Here is a 15,441-nt window from a genome sequence, read left to right as displayed (position 1 = left end):
TAGCATCAAATTGAAATAACCTGCGGTGCTCAGCCGTCACCCATCATCCACCTCTTCAAAGAAATTCTTGACACAGTTGCTGGATTTCAACAAAACCTTTTTAATTTCACCGGTACTGTTTATAAAATCAGCGAGTCTGCTTTGATGCCAACTTAAACATGGTGTGCGATTTATGTGTTTTAAGTGGGATTTGTGATTGTGTGTCGTTTCGAGTGTGCTGCATGTGTGTGTGTGTGTGTCAGTACAAGTATGGTGTGGTGTGGTGTGTAGTCAGTGTGTGTGTGTGTGTGTGTGTGTGTGTGTGTGTGTGAGTGTGAATGTCAGATTGCTTGATAAGGCAACATGCAGTCATCAGTTTCCATTGGCCTCAAAGTAAAAACACACAAACCTGCTCCAAACACAAACAAACACACACACACCCACACACACACACTTTGCTGGCTGAACCGGTTCTATGTTAACACACACATATATACACACACAAATAGAGTGCATACAGACACACACACCGTTGCCGGGCGGACGAGCAGTGAGCGGTGGCATCACGCTGACAGAGAGGCGAAGGGGATCCTGTGATTGGCTGAGACACTTGATGGGCAGGAGAACTAGCAAACTAACAAACAGCATATCCCACAATTCAAGCTGTGCGGCCTCACTCCCTCAGCACAGAAATCTGAATAACTTACTCTGATGGCATGCAAACCAGTTTCACAAAGACCACAAAGCAAGTACACAACAAGAAGATGATCGTCATCAGCTGCTCATAACTCATCCTCGAATTAAGCTTTTTTAACCCCTAAGACCCAGTTTTCCCTTTTAATTCCCCCGTAAGCAGCTTTAAATAACAAAAAAATATCTTATTCCCTTGTGTTTGACATATATTCCGCTTGAACTCTTCACTGAAGCTATGAGATGTTGTCGCCTGTCGAATGGATTTATTCAGACTGTGCAGCATTTTAGGCACATCTCCCCAGAAATTCGGCTCGCACTCACCGGTGGCATTGAAGACTAGACGCAACACGCGTGAACACATTTTCTGCCAAAGTTAGAGCAAGAGTGCCGGTTAAACATGAGAAACACTGCGTTTTGTCTGCGCTCTTGGTGCCGGGTTGTGTTTGTGGAGATTTCCGTGAACCGATTAGAATTTGAGACCCAAAGCAGATCTGATTAACAGTTATTGGCTGTTTGGATTCTGTCGTCACGGAGAATGACACTGTGATAACCCTGTTTCTACATTATGGAGGCGGAACGCACGCTAAGCCATACGAAGCTACACAGACCAGCTACTCTACAGTTGCAACACGAGACGAGTCATTCTACACATCTGATCATGCAGTCTATCGTAGCTAACTAACTACTGCACACACAACAGAGTGATATCTGTCCTCCATGTACGATTCCCTGCACAAGCCCCTGGAGGTTTAATCTACACGCCAGCAGCTACACATGCACACACACACACACACACACACATATATGTATATATCGAGATATATACATATATATATAAGCTGTCACAGGCACACAAACAGCCGATCACACACCCTGCCTCAGTCAGGCAGTGAGTTATTGTTGTGGACTGCAGAGACTTGAACCGAAATGTTTGCCCAGTGTGTGCGTCTGTGCTGGCATTGACTGTATGTACTGCATGTGTGTGTGTTTCATGCATGTGTGGAATGAAGGTGCATTTCTTTGTGTGTGTGTGCGTGTGTGTGTGTGCGCATGTGTGTGTTTGTGTGTGAGGTTTCCCTATAGGTTGGTAGGCGTGGGGAGGTAAGTACACCAGGGGTCATATCAGGACGACACTAACACACGGGTGAGGCGAGGGTAAAGTCGGGCGGGTGGAGGAGAAGCTACAGGCTGCAGAAAGTCGGAGGGGAGGAGGAGAAGGGGTGAGGGCAGGTGGCTGCTGAGGTGCGGCATCCGGAAGAGTCTGTTTTAGTTGGTTTTGGCTCTGTAAAGTCACAAAAAAATATGTGGAACATCTGGAGTCTGGTACAGGCGAGGCGAGGGGAGCGAGGGGCCGCCGGAGAGCACGGGAGGGGGGATCCTGAAGGCGGCTAATACCCCTGGAAGCAAGGAAATAAAAAAGATAGAGACACATGACATTGGTTGAAGAAATAGCTCTAGATCCTTGACTTAAAAGAAGATTGATCTTGTGACCCTTTGGAGGGGCCCGACCCCTAGGTTGGCAACCACTGGACTAAAGCACCTGTAGATAAAAGTCGCTTCACCTCCAGCAAAATGCTACCACACACTGATGCATCACAGTTAACACTGTGGTGAGTACTTTTACTTTTGGTAATTGAAGTATCTTTTCATGATAGGATTTCTGAAGGCTTATACTTGTAATGGAGTATTTTTACTTCAGTGTATCTGAACACTTCCGCCACTGGTCATGAGGACTGGTCATGAGCTCTGGAGGAACTCTGGCAAGTCGAGAGGCAGCAAAATGTACTTCAATATCAAAAGTGAAAGCACTGTTTAAACTAATGGAATGCACTCAGACCTTACCTCTCCTCCTTCCCCACCCTGCTCCATTCCTCCATATTCTCCCTGCAGGTGCAGACAAGAAGCGTGAGAATAAATTAGACACAAAAAAAAGAGGTGGAGTTTGTCTGAGAGGATGAAAGGATGAGGTGATAGCAGGGCGGGGGGGCATCAAGCACCGTTGGCCATCTAGCTTTCGTTTTCCTCCAGCTCTGATGTGAAAAAGCAGTTAAGACTACAAAGACCATGCTGCAGGATCAACTCGACTCTGATTATCATGCTTAAGCTACTTCTGGGGGGGTCAGTTAGTTCGATTAGAGCTTTACAGCATGTAAGAGGCTCCAGGTGCACAGGCCTCGTTCAGCCTGAGCAGTGCAGGAAGCTATTTTGGTGCATGCCATGAAGATATTCACTGGCGTGCTGGAGAGCTTGTATGTCACTTAATGCTACAGGAGGAGCTACGTGGTTAGAAATGGAGAATTTTAGTATCACTGCTGCCTAAACCACACAAATGAGTGAGTGTCTGAGAGGTCAGAGGAAGAAAGTTTGCAAAAGAGAAGGAAACTGTGAATTACTCATGAGGGCTTCATGTGTTTTCATGCTGGTCTACAGTCAGTTTGATTCAAGTCTCAAATGCTGCATGAATTTGTCCATTTTAGTTTGTTTCTTTCCCCTCTTGACACTCACTCTGTGGGCTTTTAGCTAATATACACTCAGTCACCAGTTCATTAGGTACTACCATTTAATGTAATCCAATGCTACAGTCCTGCAGTAAGTCCTACCTTATGATTCTGCAGGCCTATTGCAGGTTTACTGGATTAGACTGTGCAGGCAATGCTAATAAACTGCTAACTCTAGTGCATGTAGCATGCAGAGTATCCCCGTCTCGGCCTCTCCTTCACCCCCAGCCCACCCCAGCGTGACCTATGACCCCCACACTGCTCTGTCCAATATAGGCACCTCGTATACGGGCTCCTCCTATCAGGGAAACAACAAACAACATAAACAACAAAAGGTGAGAACAACAGCAACACGGAGCAACACACAAGACAGAAGCTTTGCCACAGTGCTACAACAAAAGAGGCAACACACGAGACAGAAAAAACTACCAGAAAGACATGCGAGAAAGGCTGAAGAGTTAGATGTAAGGCCATCTAACGTGACAAACAGGTTTGACAACAGAGCTCAAAACATACAAGCAGCGGGAGGGTCACAAATTAAAGGAATATTCAGGAAAAATGTTCCAGTAACAGTACGTTTGAGCTTTAATGCATATAGAATATTTTGAGACCTGGTTAAAAACAGTAAGTTGATAAAGAAAATCAGCATCCTGATCAGTCAGAGCAGAGTCATCAGTGGATTAATGTTAATTTCAACATTACTTTGATGTATCGTTTTGTTAAAGGAGGACACTGGGAGTTGGATTTCTTTCAGATTGTGCAGCTCTCTGATGATGATTTAATGCGGAGAAAGAGCTCAACCTAGTGGCAGAGCTCAACCGAGCAGCCTGTGGCTCTGTCTACACCTGCTGTCAACACTGATTACTGCACAAAAACACAGCTTCAGAAGTGTTTTCACTAGTTCTGCTGAAATTTTACATATTCAGTTTTTTCTTCTTATGATCACCAAAGATGCATGTTAACACCAGGTGGAAACGCGACCGGTGTAAGCCATGTTACCATGGTAACTGACCTGGTTGACCAGCCCGGTCGACGCAGCGACGTTTTCGACGCCCTCCACGGTTGCCTGTGACACTTCGTTGGCCCCGGCAACCACTGCGTCTCCGACGATGTTGGTCTGATCCACGGTCCTGTTGGCCACTGAGACGTGGGGTAGAGGACGGTTAGTGAAAGACATTCAAAGTGTGTGCGCTTAAAAAAACACACACAACACACGTGTGTTGCCCTTTTGGTGACCTCAACGCTCCGTGCATTGATCTGCAGCTGTTCTTCAGATATATTTTGATGGTGACATGGGAAAGCTCAGCGAAGTGTTCGCGTACTGCCCTTTAACCTGCGGTGCCCCCAGACATTTTTCATAGTGGTGGCCAGTTGGGAAATTTTGGACTGATATAATGGTCTCATTACTGCCCCCCTGAGGCCAGAGGGCGGAAAACACTCACTGATACTTTGCAGATGGCAAGAAGTGCAGTTGTAGTGGGTGTTTTTCCCATAATGGCCACAAGGGGCAACAATGAGCCCATTTCATACTTGAAAACAAATTTCAACGAGCGACACAAAGGAGCCATTTTTAACAGAGGAAACTGTATAGATCAGGAAAACACGTGAAGATGCAAATCACACAATAATGTTTATATTTTCTGCTGACGGCTTATAAAGAAGTTGATGCGACTGGAGCGCTGAGGTCACCGATGCGGCGAGCGCATACGCAGCTTTTCTTACCTGTGTTTACTGATGACACAACTCCCTCCTTTGTCTTATTGCCTGAGGATCAAACAGAGATTCTAATCAAATTCATGTTTATTTCTGCTTTAATAGAAAAGACACAGTTTACAGTTCCTGTGTTCTTTAATAGCTTTTGTTAAATGGAGCTTGCTGCATATTTCCATTATTTTGGTTTACTCATTCTTTTCTTGATTTGTTTCATATTTTGTGTTAATTTTTTGTCTTTTACTCGGTGAGGGATGTTTAAGATGTGATCTTAAAATTTTGTTTATTCTTATTCATCAATAAATCAAACCATGGCCCTGACACCCAACTGATGACTAAATAAATGAAAACATATTCATGATGCAGCAATAAGAAAACAAACATGATAAAGATAATGCTCCAAATCATAATTACATCATTATATAAAGGGGTTTCGCCTCACAGTTGTCGCATCGATGTAATAATGTGATGTTTCTTATGACATTAACACATTTAGCTGCTTTAATTTTACTTTGATAAACACATTTTTAAACTTGTTTTAATTGCCACACATTTAGATCCTGGAAGTTTTAGTGATGACGCACATTTCTTAGCTGTTGTTGCCCCCTAAACCTCTGACGTCCTTCCTGAGAGAATCGGATCAGCATCGCTCCCTCTAAAAATACATTTAAAGCACTAGTTCTACCCATCATCCTCTCTGTGTGACTGATGTGTCTCCCTGCTTTGTTTAAAGTGAACTCCATCCTTTTATTCTATGTCATCTCTCTATTCCAAGCTCCATGGGGCTCGGCTGTGTTTTGTGGAAATATTTTTTATTGGAAAACATCCCGTGAATAGCGGCTCCTCTCTGTTCTCCCCTCTGCACTCGCCATCACTGTGCTCATTATAGTATGATCCCAAGCAGATTAAATAGCGCTTATATAATCTGCCGATTGGGGGGATAGAAGGAGAGAAATATCTGCTCAAAGAGATGAAGGGAAATAATGGGAGGAAGGTAGAAACTAAGGAAGGAAAGGAAGGATACGCCTGCAGAATAAGACGAGTTCGTGCACGCCGACTGTTCTCTCCTCGTTCTTTCACCCAGATGCTGCCATCCACCCGTCCTCCCTCTGTCTCCTGCATCCCTCCATCTCTCTGCACGCTCCCTGTGCTACATGAGCCACGTGCCTGAGTACTGAGCAGTACTGCAGTACAGCCCGACACTCACATAGACACACACTGCAGTGACACAGCTTCTTTCTCCCAGTCAACAGAGGGAGCCCCCAGACTGTCACTGTGAATGTCTGTGTGTGAGCCTGTGGTGATCTGTCTGTCACATCCCACAGAACAAACTGTACCAATGAGAGTCTTCCTCCTCTTCTTCTGACAGAGCTTCTGACTTCTTTCTCGTTGTTAATTATTAAACAAGCCTTGGGCAGAATTCCAGGTGATGCACATGTGAGACCAAGAGCAAGAAAGCAATTTTTTAAAATAATCCAGACAGCCAATGATAATCCAGATCCAAGCTTTCCTCAATAAATGAAGATTGCATGGATTAGACTGCATGGATGCTTTCTCCTCTTATGAAATGAGGTGTTAATCGTGCAAAAAAATATGGCTGCAGTCAGTTTTTGCAGAGGAGGATTTGTGCTTTAGCAGTCCTGATGAGATGAAAGCTCGGATATGGCAGGTATTTAATGAAAAATCCGACCAGTGGGGACATTTTTGCAATAATATATGCAGGGAGACATTCACAAGGGTATACATTTACTACATATACACATATACTGTATATGTAAAGAAGAAAGCTGTGCAGGACAGGTAATGTTGAGTCTTGTGCAAAGACCTCTCCTATAAACTCAAAAAACTACATAAATTATATTAGATTATTATTAGAAATTGTAAAAAAGGAAGTTTTTTGGAGTTGTTTTGCAGCAGCTGGTGTTCAGTGGCTGGTGGGATGTTTTATTTGATTTTATTTTTATTTTTTCTGTCCAGGTTTGGCCTGTATGTGAAAGTGGGCGTGCAGACCTCGATGCTGTGCACCCACACTCTCATGCTGACGTGTGCACTCTGCTGCAGGCAGATACAGTGTTTTATCGGAGCCATCGACCCTCCTCACTTCAGTGATCACACCCCCCCCCCCGTTCCGCCACCTGTGATCTGCATGTCCATTGTCTTTTCCCCTCTGTCTCTCAGTTGACTCTAACCCTGTCCTCTGTCCTTTACCTGAGTCTCATCCCTCCGTCATCCCCCTCCATCACTACATGTGAACGCTCTCGCTTTCCGTCCCTCCATCTGTTCACACAGGAGCCACGAGACTAGAAGCTCAAAGCTTTTTTCTGACGTAACATCCCTCCCCTCTCTCTCCCTCTTTTCTCTCTCTCCCCATGCATCCCTCCATCCTTCCATCTTTCCCTGGGGGGTGGGGGTGGGGGGTTGTTTTAAGGGCTGTGGGGGGAGGAAGGCGGTTAGTCATCAAAGCGGCGCTCACCAGCAGGCAAATCCTGCTGCTGCAACGCCACAAGACACACACTATTGCATCAACACATGGATGGGGTGAGGGTTTAAGGGGGGTGGGGATGGGGGGTGAGGATGAGGGTGGAGTGGGGGGTGTGGGTGGGGTTGATGGGAGAGCAAATTGCTGCAGTGCTCAAGTGATCCTTGCCCCCCCCCCCCCTTCAGCCAGTGACACAGACTCTTTTACGCATACCGTTGCATTTTTTTCCTCCCACTTTCATCATCATCATCATCAGTAAGATTCTGAAGCTGCTGTGTGACGGCCAGGCAGAGGAGTGAGGAGAGGACGGACTGCAGATGACGACAGAGGCTTCCACTCCGCTAACTCCTCACCCAGCCTCCTTCTTTCACAGCGCCCCCCCCCCCCCTCAGGCGGCCTAAAAGCCTGCTACTCGGGGTAACCTTGAGATGTGACGCATTAGCTGCTTCAGCTAATATAAAAACACACCAAACAGAAACACGTCTGCAGCATCTTTAAACAGTTTAGGTGTTTTTTACATTTTAATTGTGAATTTAAAATTAAATGCATTTAATTTAATGCATTTAATACCTGTGAATAGACTTAAAAAAAAAAGTATGACAGGCTATTCAATGTATGTAAGCTCTACTCTTCACATTAAGAAAAGTGCATAAACAGAGTCTCTGGGACATTATGTCCATTGCTGGACGTCCCTTTGCAAACTGCTCCACAAACCACTGAATGAAACAGGACAGGGGATAAAAGCTTGAGGCACGATCACAAGGTCCTACAGACTCCCTCTTTCCTCCCCTCTTCTCCTCTTTCTCTTCTATTCCTTTTTTCCAAGATACACCAATCCTCCACTTACTGCCCAGTTACAACTTTTTCCATCTCCTTCTCCATCCAAACCCCCTCCTCATTCTGTCTATCCTTCTCTCTTTCACACCCCCGCCCGCTGCCCTGCACCAGTCCTGCAGCAGTATCCTGCCTGTGCTCACTCCATCCCGTCCTCTCCTCTTCCTCCTTCTCCTCCTCCTCCCGTCCCTGACACTTTGCATGAGTGTCCCAGACGTGGACACCCATGGGACCCCACCTCAAACGGTGCAAAAACACACGATGCACCCCAAAAACTGAATGCATGCCCCTCAAATGTACCTGTTTTTTCCTGAAACTCAGTGCAGCTCCACAGTCAGAGTGTTACATACCTACATACATCACCCCTTCCTTGGTCTTGGCGGCCGCCTCCTCCATGCCAGCTTTGGTCTTCTCTGCAGCGGCCACCACCCCCTCCTTGGCCATGGAGAACCCCTTCATCAGTACATCCATTTTGGGTGACGAGACGGCTGGGCTCCCCTGCTCCAAACGGGCCTGGCTGGCGTGCTGGCTGGTGCTTACAGTGAGTGTGCAGCAGAGATGATGTGAGATGTCACAGTGTGTGTTTGTCTGTGTGAGTATGCGTGTGTGTGTGCGTGTGTGTATGTGGCTCCTCCTCCCTTCAGTGCTACAACAGAGGACTGAGAGGACCGCACAGCAGGGCTACAGCACGCAGACTGAGAGAAAGAGGGGGGAGGAAACAGCCGGTACGCACGAGATGGAGAGAAGAGGAGGAGGAGGAGGAGACACGACCGGATGCTGCAGCATTTTCAAGTCATGCTGCAACTCCGCGCCTCAACCACCCCTCCACCCATCATCCATCTTTCTCCCGGTGATTCTCACTCATGCTCAGCGCATCCTCCAGCTCGCACTTTGCATATTTTGATTGGCATGTTGCTGTGGACACACCTTTGTAGATGCTGAGCTCGTGAGCACTGTTACATAACCAGCAGAGCTTCAGCACTGGAGGCGAAGAGGATTTTTTCCCCCCACGTCATATGACTTGTGAGACTTTGTCATGTAATCTGTAATCTCATCACACGACTTGTCCCAAAGATATGATTCCCTCTTCCTTTTTCTGATTTGGAGTATTTCTCAGTTTAACTCACCAGCTGTTTATTCATTATATATAATTAATTTGTATATATTTACAGCATGTATCGCTCCGTTTATGCATTATGCTTTTCGACCAAGATTTAATGCCAATAAAGCCTCACTGAACCGAATTTAATTGAATTAAGAGAGAAAAGAGAGCACCTGCTCTATTTTTATTGGTGTGAGAGGAGAGAAAATGCTTTGTCATCTCCACCTGAATGAGTCACAACTGCCCATCCCTCCTCCTCCCCCTCCCCATCGTCCCATTTCTCCCAGACATGCCGACTCAGCACCACAGCAGTTCTGTTTTTTGATATGCTCCATTTTGTGTCATTTTTATTCATTTTTTTAACCAAAAAGGAGGCAAGCATGGAGAAATAATTTGCAAAACAGATATGAATGAGGTGCTATAATGCTATATTTTTTGGCATTTGGTCTATAAACCTGATAAAACAAAGGGTAGAGGAGTAAAGTGATGTACAGAATATGCAATAGTGCTATTTTGCAGTGGCATAGAGGATGCCTGTCTTGTCAGTCTGCCTGTGCAGAATCTTACTGCCCTCTGGTGGTCTTAACACATATAACATCGTGACACAGCATTATGCTGATAGGTTGTTGCCTGTAGACATGTAAAGGATTATTTAAGCAATGGACAAATTATACTTAACCTGTAAAGTCTTGACTTGCAAAGCAGGAGTACAACAATTGCAATGCAAGATGCACTTGTGTTTGGTTTCTGATGTTGACCGTTAAAATCAAATGTTGCTCTTTTAAAGCTCTGCAAATAATCATTTTGGTGCTGAAATGTTTTTGCTAAAAGTCTCAATTAAAATCTAAAGAGAGTCAAGAATCAAGGAAGTAAAACTCAAATCCTCATTCATGTGACTTAAAGCTGCACCAATCAGTATTTTTACTGATTGGTGCAGCGAAAAGACTGCGTCTAAGGTGACAGTCATGGTGATGAACTGCAGTGAATTATAACCCGACTGTGCAGTTCCCTTCTGCTCTACAGAGCTTTTTACAATATTTCAGCTCATTGTTTTGTTTTCCTGGTCCACAGCTTTACTGTTTTGATCTCACCGCTCATTAGTGTTGTTTTCCTGCCACAGAAAGCAGCTATTTTCAGCCAAAAAGCTTTAGAAATCCACTGCATGCAATCTGCCCAGCAAGAAACCACAAACAGACAAAGTCAGGGACACATAGTTAACCAAAATTCAAACATAAATATCTGGCTAAAGAGGCATATTTATTTATTTATTTATTTTTTTTCAAAAATTGACATAGACTAACCTGACAAGCCTGGGGATTTGTTACACTGAACCCTATGGGAAGTCATTCTTTTTGGAAAAGACGGTCTTTTAAAAAACTATAATATAAATCACTGTTGAGCTGTTTAATTATGTGTGATGTAAGACACATTTTCACAACCTTCCCAGTATGTCTTGGTGCTCTCCAAGAAAGGGCTAAATAAATATCTACTTTTAATCTGTATTTACATAATCTATATTCATAATTTAGCTACATATACTCATTGTTAAACTGTATGTGTAAATATTGAGGCTATTTACAATTTTTATCATGTGAAACGCTGTGTAACATCCCTGTTTGTAGTGAACTCCTTGATTTACCTGTAAATTACCCACTGAAGGAACAATTCCTAGTCCTCAGAATTTCATTGGATGTCAGAAACGCCAGTCATCTGCATAATTGGATGCGGTTGGCTCAATCTTTACGCAAAAGAACAGAACAAGGCACTCCCTAGCAACAAGGACTCTCATTGGCTCTTGTCAGCTGCATACATGCAGATTCTAATTGGTCAAGTGTGTCAAAAGAAAGGTCAAAGAGCGGCCACCATCTTGAACCAAGATGGTTGTAACGCTGCCACCGCTGTGCGTTGCCATGGATACAAAATGTAACGGTACACACATCACTCATGAGAAGCTCTTTTTTCTCGCTCTTGTCAGTGCTGTGCCATGTGGCTTCTGTTTTTACAATGTAATCACTTACCATTCAGATGAGTGACATGGCCAAGTGTGTCCACTTTATAATAAAGTTGTGTTTATTTCATGTTAGGATACATAAAATCTGGAAGCTTTAAATTGTGAACTGTGCAATTTTTCAGAGATTTGTGGCGATGCACAGTATTTTGCACATCTAAAAATACACATACACAATAAGGAAACTGAACTTAGTGTGTTTTGTGCTGATAATGGTTGTATTTCTTTCTTTCTTTCTTTCTTTCTTTCTTTCTTTCTTTCTTTCTTTCTTTCTTTCTTTCTTTCTTTCTTTTTTCTGTACAGGGTTACTTCACTTCAGTGTAGGCTGTGCTGTTTGGGGCAACTGCCCCTCAATGAGGTGGTCCTGCAAGTGTTTCTCCCTGCTGAACCAACGCACACTAATTACCCATTATATGTCCACCTTGTTTTCATTTTCTTACTTATTTCTATTGCTCTGTTTGGAGGAACGCTAATCCATGTGATGTTATAGAGAAATTGTCAAGAGAGTGGACATTTCAGTAATGTTTGAATGTTTTCATTTTCAACATTTTGAGCAAGTTTCTCAGATACGTTTTTTTGTTTGTTTTTATGAATCTTTGCAATTTACTGCAGCAACTCTGAACATTCACTCAGAAAGGACTCGGAGAGTTATTGTTTTTCCCCAAAGGATGGGTGCTCTTCTTTTTATGTATTATATTATTATTATTATTTATGTGTGGGACAGTGTAATTTCAGTCTGTGAGCAGTCCCAAGCAAAAGTGTGTTAGAGGGTGTAAGGGCTATTTTTTAATATGTCCCAAGGAAGGTCTTTTTTGATGTCTCGACATCCATTGACACTTATTTGGAAGCAAGGATGGTTGAAGTTGGACTCGTTGGTTTGAATAAAGGTCCTTATTGAATTGTCTGTTCAGCTATTTTTTCTTGGGTTAATATTTAGTTTGTCTAATTCTCATGGAGATTCTTTGTAGATATTATTTTGCTTAAAATTTTGAAATCTAGCAATTTCTGTAAACTCAAGTAACTTGGCAATAAAGCATGAGAAAAAATAATAATGTTGCCCTAACTTGATAAAATAAGTTCAACCAACATCTTTTTTAGTTCTCTTAAGTAATGTTTTCCAGTCCACATTACTTGATACAGAAAGCTGAGTCAACAAATTGCAAGTTGTATCAATTATGTATTCCATGTTGAGCCAACTTGGTTCACAGTTGTAGGAACTTGATAAAATAAATTCAACCAACATCTCTTAAGGTTATCTCAAATAATATTTTTAAGTTCAACTTACTTGATACAGGAAGTTGAGTCAACAGACTGTATGTTGCATGAACTCATGTTTTGAAGTGTAAAAAACTTGACACTATAAGTTGACTCAAATTAACAAGATGACTTGACATAGTGAAGTCGGGTCACCTAATCTTTTTTTTTTTTTTTTTTTTTTGTTACAGTGCATGCTTCCCGTGAAATTATTTTCTCCGCATTTATCCCATCCTCGGTCTGTCGATCCTCCGTGGCAGACCAGGAGCGGTGGGCTGCCAGCTGCCAGCCGCCAGCCGCCAGCCGACGCCGGCGCCCGGGGACCAGTTCTCCTTCGGTGCTTCGGTTCTCCTTCCTTTGGTGATCTTCTTGCATGTTTTTAGTGGGAGTTATTTAAGGAGGAAACCTTAGGTTCATGCAAACTCCACACAGAAAGGCCCGACCCGGGAATCGAACCTGCGACCTTCTTGCTGTGAGGCACGCGCACTACCTGCCACCACCACCCACCGTGCAGCCCTATATCTGTAAATATCACAGGAAAAAATAAGATAATTGTGTTGTCACTGAAAAGTAGTTCAAAAGTTTACTTATACTGTAAATAAGAAATGGAATAGATAATGTAACGAGGTTATAAGATTTTAATTTAGAACACAATACACAATACAACAATTTAAATCTAACACAGAACGTAATCAAACAGAAAAAAAAAATAAAAAAAAAAACCATCAGCACCTGTCAATCATTTTTTGTCAATCCCATTTTCTGCAGGATTGTTCTAAACATGAGTGAAGCCTGACAAAAGGTAAACACACAAAATATTAAACATTCCGACTCAATGTGCTGTTCCCCCGCTGCTTCTCTGACGTCACCAGCTCTCTCGCTCCTCTCAACCATTCGGCGAATTGAAAGTTTATTTCAACCAATCCAGAGTTAGTAATTGTTGCCGAAACATTAAAAAGGTGATCCAAGAAGGTTTTTGTCGAGTTTTATTTTGTTTTTGATGCATTTGAAGAAGTTTTTTTAAAAATGCTAAAATGACTGTTTTTTTGAATGGAGTCTGGTGGCTTTGGCAACAGCGCTACAACAGCTGTTTCTGCTTAAGCAAAACAGATCTTACTCATCAACAAAGAAGTATCTCTGTATGGATTCTTTCCATAATAATGTCAGACACTTATTTGTAGGGTAGCACGGTTGCACAAGTGGTCACACTTGTCGCCTCACAGCTAGAAGGCCCCCGGAATCTCGCTGTGGGCGCTGGTGGCGTGTCCTCCACCACGCCTTCGGTGCATGCTGCTCGAGGAAAAAAGGGGGCCTTTCTGTGTGGAGTTTGCATGAACCTAAGGTTTCCTCCTTAAATAACTCCCACTAAAAACATGCAAGAAGATCACCAAAGGAAAGAGAACCGAAGCACCGAAGGAGAACTGGTCCCCGGGCGCCGGCGTCGGCTGGCGGCTGGCAGCCCACCGCTCCTGGTCTGCCGCGGAGGATCGACAGACCGAGGATGGGATAAATGCGGAGAAAATAATTTCACGGGAAGCATGCACTGTAAAGAAATAAAAGATTAGGTGACCCGACTTAACTATGTCAATTCATCTTTGGAATTTCCCCTTGTGGGACTAATAAAGGTATATTGAATTGAATTGAACTGAATTGTTGCTTTGACTGAGTTAATTTGAGTCAACTTATAGTGTCAAGTTTTTTACACTTCAAAACATGAGTTCATGCAACATACAGTCTGTTGACTCAACTTCCTGTATCAAGTAAGTTGAACTTAAAAATATTATTTGAGATAACTTTAAGAGATGTTGGTTGAATTTATTTTATCAAGTTCCTACAGCTGTGAATCAAGTTGGCTCAACATGGAATACATAATTGATACAACTTGCGATTTGTTGATTCAACTTTCTGTATCAAGTAATGTGGACTGGAAAACATTACTTAAGAGAACTAAAAAAGATGTTGGTTGAACTTATTTTATCAAGTTAGGGCAACATTATTATTTTTTCTCATGCTTTATTGCCAAGTTACTTGAGTTTACAGAAATTGCTAGATTTAAAAATTTTAAGCAAAATAATATCTACAAAGAATCTCCATGAGAATTAGACAAACTAAATATTAACCCAAGAAAAAATAGCTGAACAGACAATTCAATAAGGACCTTTATTTAACCCCCAACAAGTCCAACTTCAAGCAGCCTTACTTCAAAATAAGTGTCAATGGATGTTGAGACATCAAAAAAGACCTTCCTTGGGACATATTAAAAAATAGCCCTTACACCCTCTAACACACTTTTGCTCACAGACTGAAATTACACTGTCCCACACATAAATAATAATAATAATAATAATAATAATAATAATAATAATAATATAATACATAAAAAGAAGAGCACCCATCCTTTGGGGAAAAACAATAACTCTCCGAGTTCAACAGAGTCCTTTGAGTGAATGTTCAGAGTTGCTGCAGTAAATTCAGTTCAATTCAATTCAATATACCTTTATTTGTCCCACAAGGTGAAATTCCAATGTACAGCAGCACCAGTAAAAGATAGAATTAGGTAAAAAACAGCAAGTGTATACAAAAGAGTGCAATAAAAATAAGCATTATGTAAAAATAAGCATTATTAAATTATAAATTGTATTTGTGGACTGTTCGGTACAGGATGAATTGCACAGATTATTGCACCAGTTAGTGCCCAGATTATTGCACAGGTAATTTACAGATGATTTACAGATAAATTATCAAAAAATTACTTTCAGCAGTGCTTGTTGTGTAGTCTGACAGCTGCAGGAAGGAATGACCTGCGATACCACTCCTTCACACACTTTGGATGTAGCAGCCTATCACTGATGGAGCTCCTCAGTGCAGTGAGTGTGTGTTGGAG

General features: G+C 42.7%; 1 protein-coding gene across 2 annotated transcripts; it reads right to left on the bottom strand.

Annotated features, from left to right (window-relative positions):
- Positions 1-80: 80 nt before the first annotated feature.
- On the bottom strand, positions 81-9,074 carry sncgb (synuclein, gamma b (breast cancer-specific protein 1)). Of its 2 annotated transcripts, XM_070990967.1 has the most exons (6): positions 8,544-8,890; positions 4,893-4,934; positions 4,183-4,310; positions 3,451-3,468; positions 2,515-2,556; positions 802-2,069 (listed from the first exon to the last, which is right to left on the bottom strand). In XM_070990967.1, exons 1-6 carry the CDS (start codon positions 8,662-8,664, stop codon positions 2,061-2,063), a joined length of 360 nt encoding a protein of 119 aa, XP_070847068.1. In that variant the 5' UTR covers positions 8,665-8,890; the 3' UTR covers positions 802-2,060. The 2 variants fall into 2 exon arrangements, with proteins under 2 accessions (XP_070847069.1, XP_070847068.1); XM_070990968.1 differs by lacking the exon at positions 3,451-3,468 and having other exon boundaries at positions 81-2,069; positions 8,544-9,074.
- Between the last annotated feature and the right edge of the window lie 6,367 nt (positions 9,075-15,441).

This window comes from Chaetodon trifascialis, chromosome 21, assembly GCF_039877785.1.
Source record: "Chaetodon trifascialis isolate fChaTrf1 chromosome 21, fChaTrf1.hap1, whole genome shotgun sequence".
In the NCBI taxonomy this organism is placed as follows: Eukaryota; Metazoa; Chordata; class Actinopteri; order Chaetodontiformes; family Chaetodontidae; genus Chaetodon; species Chaetodon trifascialis.
This window is presented reverse-complemented; position numbering and strand designations above follow the sequence as displayed.